The sequence below is a fragment of the Myodes glareolus genome, chromosome 13, assembly GCF_982192425.1.
Source record: "Myodes glareolus chromosome 13, mMyoGla1.1, whole genome shotgun sequence".
Lineage (NCBI taxonomy): Eukaryota > Metazoa > Chordata > Mammalia > Rodentia > Cricetidae > Myodes > Myodes glareolus.
Window position 1 is genome coordinate 75,927,444 of NC_142038.1, and position 20,624 is coordinate 75,948,067.

Genomic DNA, 20,624 nt, shown 5'->3' on the forward strand with positions numbered 1-20,624 from the left:
ACTTTGTGAAGTGCATGTTTTTGAAATAAGACTTGATGACTCTCTGGATTTTCTCCATATCTGTTGTTATGTCCCCTTTTCATTTCAAATTTTGTTAATTTGGATAGTCTCTCTCTGATTTTTGGTTAGTTTGGATAAAGCTTTGTCTGTTTTGTTGGTTTTCTTAAAGAATCAACTCTTTGTCTCATTGATTCCTTATATTGTTTTCTTCGTTTCTATTTTAAAAATGGCAATCTTACCAAAAGCAATTTACAGATTCAATGCAATGCCCATCAAAATACCAGAAAAATTCTTCATAGGCCTCAAAAGAATGGTACTCGGCTTCATATGGAAAAGCAAAAAACCCAGGATAGCCAAAACAATCCTCTACAATAAAATAACTTCTGGAGGCATCACAATCCCTGGCTTCAAACTCTACTACAGAGCTACAGTACTGAAAACAGCCTGGTATTGGCATAAAAACAGACAGGAGAACCAATGAAACTGAATAAAAGACCTGGATATTAATCCACACACCTTCAAACACCTGATTTTTAACAAAAAGGCAAAAAATATCAAATGGAATAAAGAAAGCATATTCAACAAACGGTGCTGGTATAACTGGATATCAACATGTAGAAGAATGAAAATGGACCCATATCTATCAACATGCACAAAACTCAAGTCCAAATGGATCAAAGACCTCAACATAAGTACACTTGAATGCATTGGCACAGGAGACCACTTCCTAAATAGAACCCCAGTATCGAAGACACTGACAGAAACACTTAATAAATGGGACCTCCTGAAACTGAAAAGCTTCTGTAAAGCAAAAGACATGGCCAACAAGACAAAACGACAGCCTACAGAATGGTAAAAGATCTTCACTAACCCCACATCAGACAGAGGTCTGATCTCCAAAATATACACAGAACTCAAGAAATTGGACATCCAAAGAACAAATAATCCAAAAAACAAAATAGGAGTACAGACCTAGACAGACAACTCTCAACAGAGGAATATAAAATGGCTGAAAGACACTGTAGGAAATGTTCAACATCCTTAGTTATCAAAGAAAGGCAAATCAAAACAACTCTGAGATTCCATCTTACACCTGTAAGAATGGCCAAGATCAAAAACACTGATGACAACTTATGCTCGAGAGGTTGTGGGATAAAGGGAACTCTCTTTCATTGCTGGTGGGAATGCAAGCTGGTATAGCCCCTTTGGATGTCAGGGTGGCGATTTCTCAGAAAATTAGGAAATAACCTTCCTCAAGACCCAGCAATACCACTTTTGGGTATATATCCAAAAGATGCTCAATCATGTCACAAGGACATGTGTTCAACTATGTTCATAGCAGCATTTTTGTCATAGCCAGAACCTGGAAACAACCTAAATGCCCCTTGACTGAAGAATGGATAAGGAAAATGTGGTACATTTACACAATAGACACTATACAGCAGAAAAAAATAACAACATCTTGAATTTTGCAGGCAAATGGATGGAGCTAGAAAACATCATTTTAAGTGAGATAACCCAGACACAGAAAGACAATTATCACGTGTACTCACTCATAGGTGGTTTTTAAACATAAAGCAAAGAAAACCAGTCTATAAATCCCAATCCCAGAGAACCTAGACAGCAATGAGGACCATAAGAGAGACATACATAGATCTAATCTATGGGAAGTATCTAATCTACATGGAAAGTAGAAAAATAAGAGATCTCCTTAGTAAATTAGGAACATGGAGACCTTAGGAGAGGATTGAGGGGAGGGGAGAGAAAGGGAGAGGAGCAGAGAAAAATGTACAGCTCAATAAAAAAATAAATTTAAAAAAGAAAAAAGAGAAGATCAAATCTATTCATAATACTATGATTTGTAATCTCAGAACCCAAAAATGGTATGGCAGTAATACAGTGATTTTGTGTTACATAATAAGAAACAGGCTAAACTGGGCTGTATGATCATAACCTCAGCTCAAAAAAGAAGAACAAGCTGGGTATGGTGACTCACACCTTTAACCCCAGCACTTGGGAGCCAGAGGCAGGTGGATCTCTAAATTTGTGGCCAGCCTTGTCTACATATTGAGTTCCAGGACAGCTAGAGCTATATAACAGAAAGAAAGAAAGAAAGAAAGAAAGAAAGAAAGAAAGAAAGAAAGAAAGAAAGAAAGAGAGAGAGAGAGAAACAAAGAAAGAAAGAAACAAAGAAGGGGAGAGAGGAAGAGAGGAGAGTAGTGGAGAAGGGGGAAGGAAGGGGAGGACATGGGAGGAAAGAGGGTCTCTGAGTGTGATTTCATAATAAGGCACCTGCTATCGATTTTATCCTCAGCACTGTAGAAAGAGAAAGGAAAGATTATTTGGATATGTGTGCTCACATCTGTAATCCTGTTGCATTCCAGGGGTAGCAGCAAAAAGACACTACACATTTGAGACCCACCTGGTCTACATAGGAAGTTCAAGTTCCAGGCCAGACAGCACAATGGGGTCACTATCTCTAAAACAATAACAGAGCCATGAAAGGCTCCTTAATCACTCTTAATCACAAGACAAAAACAAAACAAAACTCAAAGATCCTAGAGACTAGATGAGAACGTTTGCTAGCAGGCTCACCTGACTAGAAGACAGACATTAGTGCACACTGCCCTAAGAGTCTAAACTGGGATGACCTCTGGATGAGCTACTTGGCAGAGCCTGGAACGAAAAAGTCTGACTGGGGTGTGGATCAGTTGGCACAGTGCCATCCTCAGCAGTGCATTAACAGGGTACAACCATACACACCTGACAGAGACAGGCAGATCTCTGAGTTCAAGGACTGCCTGGTCTACAGAGCAAGTTCCAGGACAGCCAGGACTAAATAAGAAAGAGCCCATCTTTGAACAAAAAGAAAGAAAGAAAGAGAGAGAGAGAGAGAAAAGAGTAGGGGGAGGGCCTGCTTGTTTGTCCTGGCCACCCGGCTAGCTTAGCCCTGAAATAACCACAGAGAAACTATATTAATTTAATCACTGATTGGCCCATTAGCTCTAGTTTATTATGGGCTAATTCTTATATCCTAATTTAACCCACTTCTATTAATCGCCATGTGTGTCGCCATGTGGCAGTGGTTTACCAGGTAAAATTTCCAAACGTCTGTCTCTGGCGGCTCCATGGTGTCTCTCCTTGACTTTGCCTCCTTTCTCCCAGCATGCCAGTTAGTTTTCCCTGCCTACCTAAGCTCTGCCTTATCAACAGGCCCAAAGCAGTTTCTTTATTAACCAATGAAAGCAACACAAAGACAGAAAGACCTCCTACACCAAGAAATAAACAAAAAGCTAATGAACATGAAGGCCAAAATGTGTCGCTTCCTTAGCCTTCCACACAACCTGTGTGTCCAGATGCTGGGGAGTGAGCCAGACCCAAGAGTCAGTGCAGTTCTTACAAGCACTGTGTATAATGCTCATGCATGCAACATCGTTGGCAATGCAGTTATTAAAGTGATAATAGCAGCAGTGATGTAAACTGCAACAGACACTCACCAAAGTCAGAGCCCACAACAACATTGCCAAGATCTTACAGGCTCTTCCGGGGGAAAAAAATGACACAACAAACTCAGAGACACTGAACCAGGGAGGTATTCTTTATGTTCTCTGGTGTTTAGGTTTTGGGGTTGTTTTGGATCTGGGGATTTGTTTTTAGGGTTGATTGTTTTGGGTCTGGGGATTTGTTTACATTTAGTATAGTTTTGGTTTTTTTGGGGGGGGGTTGGTTGTTTTGGGTCTGGGGATTTGTTTTCATTTAGTGTAGTTTTGGGTTTTGCTTTTTGTTTTGTTTTTTTTGAAGTAGAATCTCATATAGACCATATTAGCTTCTAACTTGAGAAGGTTGACCTTGAATTCTTGATCCTCCTGCCTCAACCTTCCAAATGTTTGAATTACAAGTCTGCCCCAACATGGCCAGCATGGTGCCTTTAAGTGGACATGGAAAGTGGACATGGGACACTGGAGCCAGACTGTAGACTTTGTGAGTCACTCCCCTTGCCTGTTCCTCAGTAGGCACATTTGTAAACAGGGGATCGTAGCCTAGTTTATTTAGTCTGAGACAAACTGGTTTCTGGGCAGCACTTGTTGCAGGAACCAGCACATAGGTTGCAGAGAGAGTGCACTTGGTAAGATGCTGGCTATTGCTGGGCAGTGGTGGTGCACGCCTTTAATCCTTTAATCTCAGGAGGCAGAGGCAGGTGGATTTCTTTGATTTAGAAGCCAGCCTGGTCTTCAAGAGCTAGTTCCAGGATAGGTTCCAAAGCTACAGAGAAATCCTGTCTCGAAAAACACAAAAAGACACTGGTTATGCAAGCAAGAGAATCTGAGTTCAGGTCCCAGAACAGCTCAGGTGTTTGTGTTTGAACCCAGCATGAATGAGGCAGAGGCAGGAAGATCCCAGAGGTTTGTTGGCTGGTAAATTTCAGGTTCCATGAGAGGCTCTGAAGTTGCTCTCCAGACTCCACACGTGTGCACAGCAGCCGTTGTGCCCTTCCACAGGCATGTGCCCCCCAGGCACACCCAAAAAGTAATCGTCACTTCAAAAGTGTCACGTGAATTTACTATTTCCTCAGACTGGTCTCAGAATGTTAAAAAGAGTTCACAAAAATATAGCTAAATATGCTGGGGAGGCATGTCAGCAGGCAAAGTGCACAGTTCCTGTGTTTGATCCGCAAAGCAGAAAGCTGGATTTGGTGGCGCAAACCTGCCAGTCCCAGCATTCAGGAGATAGAGGCAGAAGCATTAGCCCAAGACCAGCCTTGGCTACATAGGCAATTTCCGGTATTGAGACTGTAGCAAAAATAATTATATTTCTACAGCTGTACATAAAGTGTAGTACTCTGTGTAGAAAATGGAATCCAGCAGGCATTATCTGAGCCGAATTGTTTTGTCAGTCTTCTAAAGGAACAGCAATCACAAAAATATAAACCAAACCTGTAGTCGGAGGTGGGGAGACAGAGGAAATTCTGTAATAGCTAAGAAGGCACCAAAGGGAAACAATGAAAAATTAATTGTTTCTAAGAAATAAAAAAACTCACTAAAAGACACGAAAGAGATGAGCCAAGCAAAGCAAAGCTGTTTTTTCCTAGTTCTGCAGACCCAGCGGCTGCCAGACTTTTCCATTTTCCGGCCTGGGTCCATATGGATGTGTAAATTTTCTGTGAAGGGCCCTAGACCTTCAGGTTCATGGTGAGGACCAGTGGCAAGTCTTACCAACCCATAAGATCCATTCTTCCGGGAAGCCAAAGACCAATGCCCTGGGTGGGGAGGCCACAAGAACGGAAGGACAGTTTAATAATGGTCCAGTTCCAGCAGCTTCCCTGTTTGGAGGAACCACAAACAGGGCTCCAGGCGGGCTATTGCCTCGGATATTCTAGCAGTGGGATGATGGGACAGTGAGACACAAATGCAAATGGAAACAGCTCATTCTAAAGCTGTAAGATGCCCAGATCTTAAGAGATGGCCATTAATAACAGAAATGGAAGGATTTCTGTTAAGCTAACCATTTATTTTTAATTACTATAGTTTAGCCATTTTTGCAATATTACTTTAAAAAAATAAAAACCAAACCAATTAAAAATCTCTTCTAAATTAATGACATTAGCCCTGTGACACTGAACTTTAGGGACTATCAACCAAGATCCATTTATTCTGAGTCCCTAGGAACTTGTCTTCCAAAAGCTTGTACTGCTGGACCAACCAGAACGTTACATTCTGCTGTGTGACCCACAGTGTCCAGTGCCTTCTTATACATGATTCTTACCATCCAGGGGTCACAAAGTTGCCTGCTCACAGGTCAGCTACTGAACAATCCGCTATACAATCCATCCTGAAGCCTCAAACAGATAAGAGTTGTTGGTACCAAACTTTGACTGCCAGACTGTTTGGTGTCACAGGCCTGTACCCTCAGACTCTTGGGGCAGGAGGATTGCAAGTTCAACACCCCCCACTGCTTCTGGGGCAACTTAGTGACATGCTTTGATAAGAGGTGTCCTGACCTGGAGCCCCAGAGTGTGTTCATTCTTAAGGAACGCCTGGGCTGGCTAGGAGTCTGTCCTAAGGACCCTGTTTTTAAGCAGTGGTCCTAAACAAGAGGCTCACAATCTCAGGCAAGGCCATCTGCCGACCTAACTAGAAGTGCTAACTCACTACGTGGGCCAATTTCAGACAAACCAAGGTGCCAGCTCCCAAAGGACAATTGTTTGAAATAAAGGCCTCAAGGCAGTTCACAAACAACACATGCTCTTCGTTGTCTGTGACAGGTCACAGACACACAGTGGCAAAACTAAGAGGAAAGGAAGGAACTCACTGTGCAGAACGCAAAACAATACCCTTTTTATTTCTTTAAAACTCTGGTGAAATAGGTTTCCATACGACATCCCATTTAAAAAAAAAACAATAATGTAAACCAACCTGTGGGTTAGTCACGCGGTACAGACTTCAAGAGTGCTTATAGATGAGTAGAATATTTACAAATGCTATTCTTTAGGTAGTAAAGGTTTGTTGCAATCTCCAGCACTTTTTCCTCAGTAAAAAGAAAGGGGGCTGTGTTGGTGTTCTTGTATAAAAATCCATAAATGGAGAAAAGGCAATTTTCCTGAGAGAAGATTTGTTCGTGAAACCTTTTTTTGGTTGGTTTTTTTTTTTAAACAATTGGGAATACAGAAATGGGCTGTTGGTGTAAGAAGCATGTCTAAGTTAACTTTTTTTAAATTATTTTAAGTACCATTAAGTTAAAATGTTTACATTCATTATAAAAATGCTGTTAAATCTTAAGCAAATGATTTAACACTGATTGCTGCAACGCAAATTGCACTTAAAAATTATTGTGTACATGGAAGAAAAATATCTTGTTTGCTACCCTGTTTACAAATTCCAAGTGACCTCAGATCAGCCACGCGACAGTGAACGCTGAGCAACGTCAGTCAGCATCTGTCTGTTACAATTCGGTCTTGTCACGATCCCAGGACCGCATTCAGTCTCCGGGATGTACCAAATGGCTTCAATGCTCCTCTCCACGAATGCTTGTGAAACGTGCATGCCCATGAGCTATGGAGAAATTCTGGGATAACCAAGGTTGATCACAAGAAGCACGTGATTTGGGGCAATACGCATATAACATTTTTTTTTAATCTGTCAATCTTCCTTAGCAGACAAAGCCCCAGTCATTGTTGCAGCTTCTGCCACAGGAGTGGGGCAGACCAAGAGGCGGTCTGGCTGGAGGTGACCCAGGCTGATGGGAGCAGGCCACGTGCCAGCTGTGCTGGCCTCTCCTGCAGGAGCCATCTCTTCTTACTTCAGCAAGCTTCTTGGGAAATATATCTCTTTCAAAACAAAGGCACAGAAATCATGCATCGAAGGAATGTTAATGTCTGCGTTTTTGCTGCCATCTGGACTGCTGCACAAATTCAGACAAGTGGTATGAGGTCCTCAGAGCCCCCTTGCCTCTTGTCAGCACCAGCTCAGGCCAGAGCCAGAGCACACCAAGAATCCTGCCGTACAGAGGATGTGACTTCAGCGGGAGAGGACAGACTGACGCCTATGTAGAGACCATCTTGACCTGCATACTTGAGGTCACTGTTCTCAGAGCTGGCGCCTTCTCCCACTGCAGACATCACCGAGGCACCTGCCTGATAGAAGACAAGAACAGGGGAGGAGAGGCAGTTAATTAAGCATCGCTTGTTAGCTGGCCCAATCCTCCTGCCTCAGCATCTGGAAAAAAATGACATGGTTGGTACAACTAAGGCCAGAGTTGCTTCAGAGACCAATTCAGGAGGAATAAAGCGAGTTTTGCTCTTCCTTGCCCGAAGCAAGGGCATCCACTGTGCTGAGCACTGCCAGCGGGTGCCAGTGACCTGGTCTGATGACATAGAAGATCCATGCTGTTTCCTACAGTGACCACCTAGCAAGATACAGGTGACAGGGGAAGGGAGCCTGAAGGACTCCAATTTGTCAAAGCCACCAATGAAAATGAGCCACACTGGAGAGCTAAGCCACCTTGTGGATCTAGGTCAATGCCGCCAGGGCATCAACATTCACATCACAAAATGCTGTGGCATCAAACCCAGATAACTGGAATCCACCTAGACTATATCTTGAGGGACAAGTCACATTTGGCAGAGTTTCTCAAAACTCCAGCCACAACCACGAACTTTCTAGACATACCTTTTCTCTTCCCAAATCTCAGGCACCCTAAGCTCTTCCAGGCTCAGGGCTCTGTCTATCCCTGTTTGAAACAGGTTATGACTCCTTAAAACTTTTCAAATATTTTTGTAAATACCACCCCTTAAATTCCACAAGCAGCCACACTGATGTTCTGACCATTGCTCGGGAACCTGTGCCAGGCGCAGCTGGGTTGGATGGGCATGTGCAGAGCTCTGTGGCCTAGACACGACGCGGTCCAGAGAAATCCTTTCCACCAGCAGGATCCACATTGTTCTCCAGCCCACATTACCTGCCTGGAGCTAGTGCAGTCATGTGACCTACCCCTCCACACCCAAACTTTCCAACAGGGCAGACCAAACCCAACTGTCCACTGTCTCCATCTTTCTCTTTCCCAGCAAAACAGGTGGACAAATAAACACACAGCAAGAAGTTGGTCTGGTTGCCCGGGTGTGTATTCCTAGTTATTCAGGAAACTGAGGCAGGAGCATTGAGAACTCAAGACCTGGAGCCAGGCACAGCAGTGGATGCCTGTAACCCCAGCACCCACGAGATGAAAGGAGGGAGATTACTGTGAGTCTGAGGCAAGCCAGGGTAGCAAGTCCTAGGTCTGCACAGACTATAAAATAAGACCCAGAGAAAAGGGAGGAGGGGGAGACACAAAGATGCAGTTACCTCAAGACTAATCTTCACAATTTAGCAATATCCAAAATCAAATGTAAATGTGAACAAGAAAAGGATGAAAAAGAGGGAGGGAGGGACGGAGGGACGGAGCGAGGAATGGAGGGAGGGAGGCAAAAGACATTGCAATGTGGACATAGATGCTCTGGAAGCCTTTAATATAGATACACATGCATCAAGAAGATATAGGGTAGTGTGAGAAGCAAACTTCAAAGTTGTTGAGATGTCAAAGTTTTGTTTTCTTTTTTATTTTGTGCTGCTTGTTTTGTTTTGTCGCTGTTGTCTGTACAGCCTTGGCTCTCCTCTGTAGACCAGGCTGACCTCCAACTCACAGAGATCTGTCTGCCTCTGCCTCCCAAGTGTTGGAATTAAAGGCATATGCCACCATGCCCAGCTTGAAATACCCAGAATTTAATACAGACTCTTGTGAAATTGTTGAAATAACTGCAATAATGCTGTCAAACACCTGAATGTTGCAGATAGCAACACTTGTCAGTCTGAGAAGTAACTTCAGATATTAATTCCAGAAACTCTGCTACAAGCAAAGCCAGGACAGATCCACATTTAGGCCCCTGAATGATACAAAACTGAGAACCAATAAAAGAATCTATTGTGTTAGAAAGGCACTCCACAATGGCAGTAGAAGACAGAGAGATCTCTGTCACACCCAGCTTTGCACCAGTCCAGAACCAGAAAATCTGCAGATTTCTGACTGTTTGGGTCTTGTGCAGCGAGTGTTATTTCTGAGAAATATGGAGTGTGCATGAATTGCTAGGACAGAGCTCAGGGCATCATGGCACTCCACAAAGAGCGTCACTAACAAGGTCTCTGTTGGGGCTGGGGCTAGGAGCATCCAGGAGTCAGGACGTCAGATAAGCCGGCAAACAGCTCAACTGTCTGTCCTAGCTGACAGCAAAACACCTGGTAGGACAAGAGTCTGAAAAGGAGCCAGAGGTCAAAGGTTAGGGTTAGGACCTAGGTTAGCCTGCCTGGTCAAAGTTCTGGGCGGGACAACTAGAGGGTGCAGTCACCTCCCGCCATCTCCTCTGTATACTGATCCCCTGGCTTAGACATGGCGCAGGGGGTCATGTCTGTGATCACAAGGTGCCTTGCTATGTGAGCATTCCACGGGGCAAGCTGTGCTCTTTATATGCAACATTTCTTTATGTGTAAGTGCACATGTATGCAAATGCATGTGCTCACCATAGTATCCATATAGAGGTCAGAGAGCAGTTTACAGCGGTCAGTCCTCCTCTACCACCCTGGGCTTTCTCCTCGCTCAGCCACATTGCCCACCCACCGCTGTTAGTAGTGAGACAAGGATCTTCCAAAGAATGGGGTCTGCACCAGATCAGAAGCCTGCTGAAATGGGAGGACTGAGAGGGGCAGGGAGATGTACCTGGAGGGCACACAAGAAGGCTGTTATCAGGTGCCCTGTGCCTGTTTCCATCCATAAAATAGATATTTGGGGTTAGAGAAATGGTTCAGTGGTTGAAAACACCAGCTGCCCTTCCAGAGGACCCAGGGTTCAAGTCCCAGCACCCACATGGTAGATCACAACTATTGGTAGCTCCAATTCCAAGGGATTCAACACCCTCACACAGACAACACACCCGGGCAAAACACCAACACACATGATAGATAGATAGATAGATAGATAGATAGATAGATAGATAGATAGATAGATAGATAGATAGATAGATAGATAGATAGAGCGAGCAGATAGTGCAGGCTGATCTCAAGAGTTTGAGGCCAACCTGGTCTACAGAGTGAGTGCCAGGCCAGCCAGAACTAACATTGCTTTTGTTCCCAGACAGCGATTGCTGTAGTCAGGGATAGAACTGAAGAGATAATAAATGGGGAGAGCATTGTAACAACAGCTTGACACCAGAACTTTCTGTGCATCCAGCCTTCACTCTGGCTGAGTGTCTACTATAGAGACTTTATACACAGTTATGTAAACAAATAACAACAATGTCAACACAGGTGCATTTAGATAATTCATTTTACTTTATGTCATTTTGGTTTTTCCAGACAGGGTTTCTCTGTGTAGCCCTGACTGTCCTGAAACTCACTTTGTGGACCAGGCTGGCCTCAACAAAAATAGTGGGAATAAAAGCCAAGGATCAGGCTATGTGCCTGTCTACCTGCCTGTCTGAGAAAGGCTCTTACACTGCAGTCATGGCTGACCTGTAATTCACTGTTCAGATCAGACTGGTCTCAGATTTACAGAGCTCCATCTGCCCCTGTATCTGCCTCTCAAATGCTATGCATTTTAATTTTAGTGACAGCTCTTCACAAAGAGAAATACAAGACACTCAATGGCCACTTAAAAGGACCCTTTGCTCCTGGCATTTTTTGAAAATCTTTTGAGCTGGACACAGCTCTTTGGAGGCAGAAGCTGAAGGAGTACTGCGGGTTGGAGGCCAGCTAGACAGCCTGAGTTACAGAATGAGATCCTTTCTCAAAAGAGGAGGGAGGGAGGGGAAAGAGAGAGATATTATTAAAGTACACCAGAGTCTGATCTCAAGAACCCAAAAATCAAGTGTGTTGCCTCTAAGCCCAGCAGAGGAAGGCTCAGGTTCTCCCATGCACTAAAATCCACACATGCAACATGAAAACACGTGCACACACACCACACAATGAATGCATCCCCAGCTCCGAGGAAATGGCCTTATTGTTGTTCTCACATCTGAGCAATGATTCCAAGTGTCTGAGTAGTAACTATCTTCTATATGGATATTAGCAATAGAGACAAGACCACAGTGCTAGAAAGGGCCAAATCCCCAAATGCAGGATGTATGCACCTGAGAAACATCAGCCCTGTGGGAACCAAAAGCAACAGCTGAGTCTCTTGGAAAACACAAGAGAACTTTGTGCCCAATTCTTCCTAACTTTTTAATGAGTGTGAGACAGACAGACAGACAGACAGAGATTAGGGGTGCACATGTGCCACCACGTATGTGTGCAGACAATTTCATGGAATCAGTTTTTCTCTTTCTCCTTCCAACTTTATATGCTTTCTAGGAATAGAACTCAGGACACCAGGCTTATACTACAAGTATCTGTAGCCTCTAAGCCATCATGTCAGCCCTAACAACATAATATTTAAACATGAAACACAACACAAGAAGTCTAGGCATGCTCCAGCACTATATTCTCAGGTAATGCTGGCAGCCTGGACTTGCTCTGCCAGTGGGAAATGACATCTTTATGGTGCTGTGAAAGGCTAGTGAACATGCCGGTCCCTTGTCTGTGGCCCACAATGCTACATTTTGGTTTTGACAAAAGGCAATCAACATCGGTGTCCAAGGCCACTGAGAAGTTTATGCCCTGATGAACTCTGAAATTTCACTTCCGAAAGTGTATTACAAGGAAATAATTCAAAAGAAAGCAAAGGTGGTATAAAGGAAGGCTTTCATTACTGGGGTACTCAAAATAGATGCAGTCCTGGGCATAGTCTAATATGGAATAGTCTGGAAAAGCTGGGTCATCTGCTCCATGAACTATTATGCAATTATTAAAAATAATAGGATCATGTAACAAGCTGGAAAAAATCCCGCCATGCAATGGTGAGTCGGAAACAGCGGGACATGACTTCCGTGCCCCCTGTGCATACTGAGCCTGAGTGTCACAAGGAAACCTGGACGGGGCAGAGCACCGCTGAGTGGACTGGCCAGCTGCTCCTCCCTCCGAGTATGTTTCTTTAACTGCTGTACTGGAACAAAAGAGAACAAAAGCTACCGGCTTCAGAAAGCAGAGGCAGAAGGTAAAGGCCCAGGTAATAGAATAAGAGCACAAAATTAAGAGTGAATGAGAGTGAACACTAATGCGGGGGGACCACCAAAGGGGTCCAGGTGCATCCCCAAAACCATCTCCAAGCCTGGGAGAAACACATCGCTGGACTCCAGTTCTGGAGCACCTGTGCCCTGCTTAGAATATTCCTACAGCGCAGAAAAAGTCACTAACTCTCCTGCAGAAACCTGGTTCTTCGCTTTTTTCATCTTAAACCTTTTCTCCTCATAAGTCTTATTCATGGACCATCTGAGGAGAAAAAAATCAGAAAACATTAATGATAACTTTGGAACCAGTGTGGACACATATAGTCACCAGATATGGGACACGCCAGAAATTGCTACATTCTGTAAATGGAGGCAGAAGGATAGAGACTGTGAGACCAGCATGGACTGTATTATAAGACCCAGCCTCTCTGTGTCATAGGCATAGTATCCCACACCTATAATTGCTGTACTCAAGAAGCTGAGGCAAAGATCAGCCTGGGTCTCAAGAAATGAGGAAAAGGAGAGCTGGGCACATTGGTGAACCTCTGCGATCCCAGCACTCTGTAGGTGGAGGCAGGACACAGGGGCTCGAGGCCATCCTCCTCAACTACATACTGGATTGGAGGCTAATCTGGGTTATGAGACATTGTCTCACAAAATAATTCAGAACAAAAACAAAAAGTAACAACAACAATAATTATCTGGTAAGAATTTTAGCGGTGACATATGACTTTAGTCCCAGACCAAAAGACAGGGACCTCTGAGTTAGAGGCTAGCCTGGTTTAGTCCATTGTTACAGGCCATTGTGACCCAACATAACAAATAAAGAATTTCCATGAGTTAACGTTTTCCCATATCTAATTAAGCCCTTTGAAGGACTTTATCAATGGTGGGTCTCTCCATATAGCAGAAGGCTCTTTCTGGACCCAAAACAAATGTTCCTGAGGGAAGCAGAGAAGAGCGCTTGGAGATACCCAGAGCCTCACCATCCTTTCTCCCTTCTGCAGCAGACAGCAGCACAATCCAGGCAGAAGCTGTGTGTCCGTGCCCCCCCTCCCCGTCTCTCCCAGATCAAAGTGCAGTGAGGGTGGGGTAGAAATCTGTTCTGTGTTTCCATTCACAGCTTATCTGCCCTCCACCCTCCCACAGACAACTGAAAATGGAGGCACTTCCTGCTGAAAGAACGTGTTATCAGCGCCAGACTCAGCCTGGCTTAGCACAGCATGCAGGCCAGGGTAGGTGGGAGACAGCAGCTCCGCCAGGCCCGGAAAATGCCCCTGGAAAGAAATGCTTCCAGGGATAAGGGAGTATGGAAATGTCCATTTGCTGTGAGACAGGCGTAGTTCACCTCACCCGGTTGCTTCCTTTGAAAATGAACTCTGTCTCTGGACACCACTGGAAATGTTAGTAAAGACTTCAGACGTGACGCACTCGGGCAGTCAGGTGCTCAGGGCTCTAATATTCCCTCCTGTCCCTCCCTTTGTCTCTTCCATTGACAGAGAATTGGGGAGAGCCTCCATGGGAACACACCAGAGAAAAGACTGCTGAGTAAGCCCGATGACCTACACTCATTTTATAAACTCATGGAAAAAGGAGAAAAACACTCCTGAAAGCTGTCCTCTACAGGGGTGGAGGAGGAGAGGTTGGTAGAGCTTACCAAGCATGCAAGAAATCCTGAGTTCAGCCCCTGTACTGCATAAACAGGCATGGTGGTGTTGCCTGTAATCCTAGCACCGGGAAGAGGAAAGGTCAGAGCGATCAGGAGTTTGGGCATCTCTGCTGCATCCCAAGCGGTCAGCACCACAAAGGTCCCTGTGTCAGACCAACAACACAGGGGCTCAGCTGGACGCTCTCTGCTGTGCCTAGGCAAGTTGTAGGGCGTGTGGGCATGCTCGGAATGATCTGATGGGGATCACTCTAACTTCAAGACCCTGATATCTGTCTCCCTGTGCAGCTGAGTGAATGTGGCCACCATGTGAGGGGAATCCAGTCTCTCCCCATCCCCCACAAAGCTGTGGACTCCAACTCCCTTCTGCAAAACAAAACAAAAAAACAAAACAAAACAAAACAAAAACCCTAATGTGTGCATCCCAGTGAAGGGAAATCCTTGCTTGGAAGGATTCGCCTCCACTTGAAAGCAAGGATGATTTTGTTTCAGATGGAGGGAAAATGGGACAAAGATCAGAAGTGACTCAATAAGTCTCTAAGGTGCCACATGAAAGGTACAGAACACATACCCCATGAGGATATCTGAGAACTGGCCCTCATGGTTCTCGAACAGAGTTCTCGAATTCTCCAGAACAGCCGAGCAACTCCCCTACCAAGCAGCTAGTCACCTCAGCTGCTGCAGATTCCATCCTGGAATTTCACTGCTTGCCCTGGGGTCCAGGTTGTATCATCCTTGCTGTGACCCATGACCTTTTTCTAGAGAGGAAACAATTCTGTAGCCACAATCCATCCTGGGCAAAGGAGCACATGTTTTGTGTGCCCAAGTTCCCACTCTAAACAGGGTCATGAAGTGGGGAGGGCAGCCGTGTAGGGCTGTGCTGATAGGCAAGTGGACGCTCCTTTCACTGGAAGTCAATCTGGAAACATTCTTAATCAAAGGCTTTTGAAAGCAGAATGGGTTATTCCATTTCAGTCACCAGATGAAGCTGTCCAGGACTCTTAGGCAAACATTTTAAACCCTGTGAGTTATCATCATCATGGGCTTTTCAGGAGCTGGGTGAGGATCCTAAACTCTGAACATCAGTGAGAAAACAAAAGCAAGATCAGAAGACCAGACATATGGTCACCATGCCAGGAACTAAGGAACATCCACTGTAAAAAAAAAACGCTATCAAAGAAATAAAAATCTTGAAAATACAGCTACTTCATATAATGCAGGAGCCCTCCACATTTTTACTTTTCCCTTCTAGAAAGTAAAGATTTATTTCCAGTGTCTTGGGGGTGGGGCTCCATGAAAACACTCTGCTACGATTAACATTCAAGCATCTATTAAGTGCTTCTATTCTTCTTGGGCTTCAAAGCAATCTGTGGCATTTATGCGACACGGTGCTCTTACGGACCAGATGGGAAGAATTGCATTTGCCTTGTCTAGTCTAGGGGAGCTGTAGCTAGCTCTTGGCTACCTGAAGCTGCTTCCTCCCAGTAGCTAATTCATGAACCTCAAAATAAATTTCAGATCATATTCAGGCTTCACTACAAATCAAGCACTAAATTTAATTACAACATTGAACATAAAGTCTTAGTGCTTGATATAATAAAATACTGCTTGTAACACTGGTGAAAACCCTCGTAACTATGGTGAAAGCTGGCCATACTGATCTATCAGACAGGCAACAGGCCGTGGAGTTGATCTCCCAGAAACACCAGATACCATCTTAGAATTCTGTTTATCGCAGGATGTGAGCGTGGTGGCAGATTCCTGTCATGCTCTTAGGAGGTGGAGTTCCTGGCCAGCCTCAGCTACACAGCAAGTTTGAGGCCAGCCTGGGCTATATAAGATTCTGCTACAAACAGACTCACAAATTGAGCGCTGGGCAATCCTAAAGTCAGATGTGACGGTGGCCTAATTCCAAGTCTCTAAGCCTGACAACGTCTATCTGTAAGGTGCCTGGAAAGTGTTGGTATTTCAGAGAAAACAGGAACCCCACGCACAGGTAGGGCCGCCAGACTGAATCTAATCCAGCCCCATTACAGGTAACCCTAAACACGAGCAGGGCCACTAGACTGTGTCTAATTTAGACCCATTAAGTCTTCATTTTGCTGGTAACCCTTTTGGCAGACACCCATGAAATACATAATAAATTGCTTCGATTCCAGTAAAGGAATTCATTTTCTTCAAAGATTCATTTAGCAATAACATCTCAGACCACCCTAAGTCAGATTTCTTGGGTTTAGTTTTGTTTTCCCGTAACATTATTTCATGTTTTCTGTCAATTGTTTGTTTTTATAGATGCAGGGATTTAAAAAAAAAAAAACAGGTAAAGAATCTTTAATTTGGATTAAAATCTTTAATTTTAATCATCAATCATCAAATTAAAGATTAAAGAGTCTTTAATTTGAAAAGTCAACTGACAACTGCCTGTCCTTGTGCTCTGCCCAAGTCTGGTTTAGAGCTGAGTAGCAAGGGTCAGTTATTAAGTGAGCCTCAGTTGGCGGTAACTCGGGTGGGTACACTCTCGACAGGCTCTGTTTTCTAATGTACATTCAAGGCCATAGATAAGGACATAGTGGATGTTCTTCTTGTTCCTTAGCGCACACATGTGTGCTAAGTTTGGAAAATGAAAGTACACAAGTCCGATTATTGAACATTCTCTGCTAGGTGACTTCTGTGAAGGCCTGTGTGTTTGGAGAGGATTATACGTTACTAGAAAGGCTTAGGACAAAGAGAGAGAGGGTGCCTGGTACTTAAGGAATGTGAAGATAAAATGCTAACAAAATGTTTATGCTCATGGTTTGCAGCATGTGGCGAGTGAGATATTAATAACTGAGCTGATTGGCCAACTCCCTGGGAGAGGAAAGGGCCTGACTTAGGAGAAAGGAGACGTCGGTTCCAGTCCCCGCTTCAGCACCAGCTTGGTCTGTGACCTCATGGAGTCAGCATCCTGCTTTATAAATGAGGCAATGACAGTGCCCAAGCCCAGGGCTCATGATCTGTGAGAGGTTAGCAATTTTTTACTCTGTTTTCATTCTTTACACAAGAGTCTTTGGGAGTATAAATGCTGAAACTAAAAATGGGCACTTGCCTACTGGAAAATATCTGATTAATGATTTCATAAAATCGAGGAAGTCTGGATCGGTGCTCAGTGGGAAAAGAAACTTGCTACCAACCCTGAGGAGCTGACTTTAATCTATGGCTTCTGCACAGTGGGTGCAAAGACTCCCACAAATTGTCCTTGACCTCCAAATACCTACAAGCCGAGGTCACATGCACATGTACATTGCCATAAGAATCTCAAATAGCAATTATTATTAAGAGCAATCTGCTGTTTGATAACATTAGTTTTACTTTTACAAATAACAAAATAACTTCTACCTTCTATCTCCCTGTTATACTCTACTATAATTGTTTTTATTTTCTATGTACAATGTTGGATTAAATTCAGATTAAGAGGATGTGTTCGTTGGTAAAATCCTTGCTTAACGTTCACACAGTCTTGGATTCAATCCCTAGTATAGAACAAATGCAGCCACAAAGTTTCTGGATGCATGCGTGCAGTCGTAGCACTGGAGAGGGAATGATGACTCAAGTAAGAGCGCTTGCTGCTGGTCTGAGAACCAGAGTTCTAATCCCAGAACCCATTAGACTGCTCCCTAACACCTGGAGCTCCAGGACCAGGGCCGCCATAGCGGTGGCACAAGCACACCTATGTACACACACAAGTAGACATCTGTACATGTAATAACATCGTAGACCACACGTGCATACCTATGTATACAGACGTGTCTTCACATTAATAAAATTTTAGATGGCACATGTACATCTATATATACACATAAGCAGACATATTTACATGTAGTAACATCTTAGCTGTCACATGCACACCTATGTATACACACAAGCAGGCATGTCTGTACATGTAATAACATTTTAAAGAAATGGCTCATTGATTAAAAGCACATACTGACTGCTCTTGCAGAAGAACTGAGTTTGGTTCCCAGGACCTAAATTGTGCTGCTCACAAATGTTTAATGCTTTCTTCTGGCTTCCATGGATACTTGCAGTTACATGCATGCTCACACATACACCCAGCAAAGAACAAACACACACTCTCGACTTCAGGGGAGGCAGAGGAAGGTGGAGCTCTGTGAGTTTAAGAGCATATTAGTCTCCAAAGCAAGTTTCTGGTCATCCAGGGTCACCTAGGCTGGACTTAGTTGTACACAGACAAACACATGATCACTATTTTCCCCAGATATTTTAATAGAAAGATATTTTATTCTTAAATTACACATTAAGATCAGTCAAATGCAAAAGAACATTATTTCTTTGGTCTGAAGATTTTTAAGAAATCAATGTTGCATTCTGGTCCAGGCCAGACCTGGTCCCAAAACAAATTCATGACCATTACACTTGCCACACTGTCTTGGACCTCTTCCTTGCCTTTGTGCCCCAATCAGATGGAAGCTAAACTCTTCCCCTTACATCCACTAACTTGTAACTGAGAAAATAGCTGATAAACTATAAGGCTGGAGAAACGACTGCTTTTGCAGAGGGAGCAGGTTTTATTCAACACACAGATGGTGGTGCACAAACATTCACAACTCCAGTTCCAGGGGACTAGATACTGGATATTCTTTTCTGAGCTCCTGGGGACCTGGCACACGAGTGGTAAACAGGCACACATGCAGGCAAAACACCCACATGCAAAATAAAGAATAATAATAAACAGCTTTACTTCCCAATGAAGCAGCAGAGATCCAAGCTGGGAAAGATGGTTCATGTCTGTAATCCACACCAGGGGGGCTGAGGTAGGAGAATTCCCATGACTTTCATCCCAGCACATACATCCATACATACATACATACAGACATACACACACACACACACACACACACACACACACACGTGCGTGCGCGCAGGCAAAATATTCAGACATATAAAATAAATCTTTTCTCAAATGTCCATGGAAAGAACCTCAAGTAGAGTAACGTACGCTCTCTCCTGTCCTGTCCCTAAGTCACTGTTGATGATGAGAAGCAGGTGTACAGCCCAGGGGTGTCCTCAGCAGAGAAGGAGGGCAGGTGGGGCACAGAGCAGCCCAGGAGTGCCAGAAAGAGAGCAGCATCAACACCTTTTAATATCCCAAAACTGATCCAAGAGGGGAGACCACCACGACCCAGACAGTGCCCAATGAGATTCAGGCGCTTCCACCTCTTTGTGTGTGTGTGTCACCAACTAGATCAAATGAGGAAACCTGTCCCAACACACCCAACATGCCAGAACTCCTACTTGTTATGGGGTACAGCACTCCCCAGTCCTCCCACCGTCAAGCTTGAGGTTTAGAAACTACAAGGTAAGGTGTTAGTTCCAGGGGAGAAGGAAAACAAGCCATGCAGCAGGCAAGTGGCAGCTGCTGGCATTGTTTACTTCAGTTACCAGATACTCCCAACCAAATACGGGGTCATTGTTGGATTCTAACGTAGACACAGAAACAACACACCTCTCATGGAGCCAGGGTTAGCAACAGTTCATAATTCACAAATGAGCATTGTTTGGGCCCTTCTTGCTGCTTATTTGAGGAGGTTATGAAATATTTTTAAAAATCTACTTTGAGCCTTTCCCCCCCCTTCAAAAAACCTGATTCGTACTCCTGATGTCTAAACAGCCCCTGTATTCTAGTCATGCCAAATCCAAACAATCGACCTTTGGGGCCATGATTGCTGTATCTACGTGTTGCTTTTTTAATTTATTGGGAGGATTGCTTGCATGTGAATTCCATTTCATTAGTGTGGAAATCAGGACAACTGTTGGAGGTTCTGTCTTCCCTTCACCACCTGAATCCCTGGGACTGAATTCAAATTCAGCCTAGACTATAAGCACCTTTACCAACTAGCCAATCTCACCAGCTTTCCATTCTTGCAAATACCATACCCAACTAGGGGTAAGGGATACATGAACAAAATACCTCGTACAAAACTCTCAAAGAACTAATTTTTTTAATAAGAAAAATAATCCTAGCCAACTAGTGAAGCATGGAGGCTATAACCCCAGCTCTGGGAAAGAACAAGTAGAGATCAGTAGGGGTTCAGGTCATCGCTGTCTACAAAGGTCGACCTACGTGAAATCAGGACTCCTTGGGCACCAGGCACACACACGCACAACAAGCACACAGCCATATGCAAAATAAAATCTACCCAATCCATAAGGCCTTTTCCCGTTCTGCAAGCGGAGCTGACTGCTCCCTCCTTTGGCCCCTCTACTACTTTGCTTCTCATGGCACTTTCAAATATGACCACAGAGAAGACCATGTATGTGAACCTGCCACTCACC

At 44.1% G+C, this 20,624-nt stretch overlaps 1 protein-coding gene and 1 long non-coding RNA gene across 3 annotated transcripts in view; both read right to left on the minus strand.

Moving 5' to 3' along the window:
- The window catches only part of LOC148120062 (uncharacterized), a 565,006-nt gene that overhangs the window by 270,210 nt on the left and 274,172 nt on the right, over positions 1–20,624 (minus strand). The window lies entirely within an intron of this gene.
- Positions 6,312–20,624, minus strand: part of Gata6 (GATA binding protein 6) — a 31,707-nt gene continuing 17,394 nt past the window's right edge. For both annotated transcript variants that reach the window (XM_087896256.1, XM_085676321.2), the window contains exon 7: positions 6,312–7,630. In XM_087896256.1, coding sequence (XP_087752382.1) covers positions 7,463–7,630 — 168 coding nt within the window. In that variant the 3' untranslated portion in view covers positions 6,312–7,462. The remainder of the gene's footprint in view (positions 7,631–20,624) is intronic.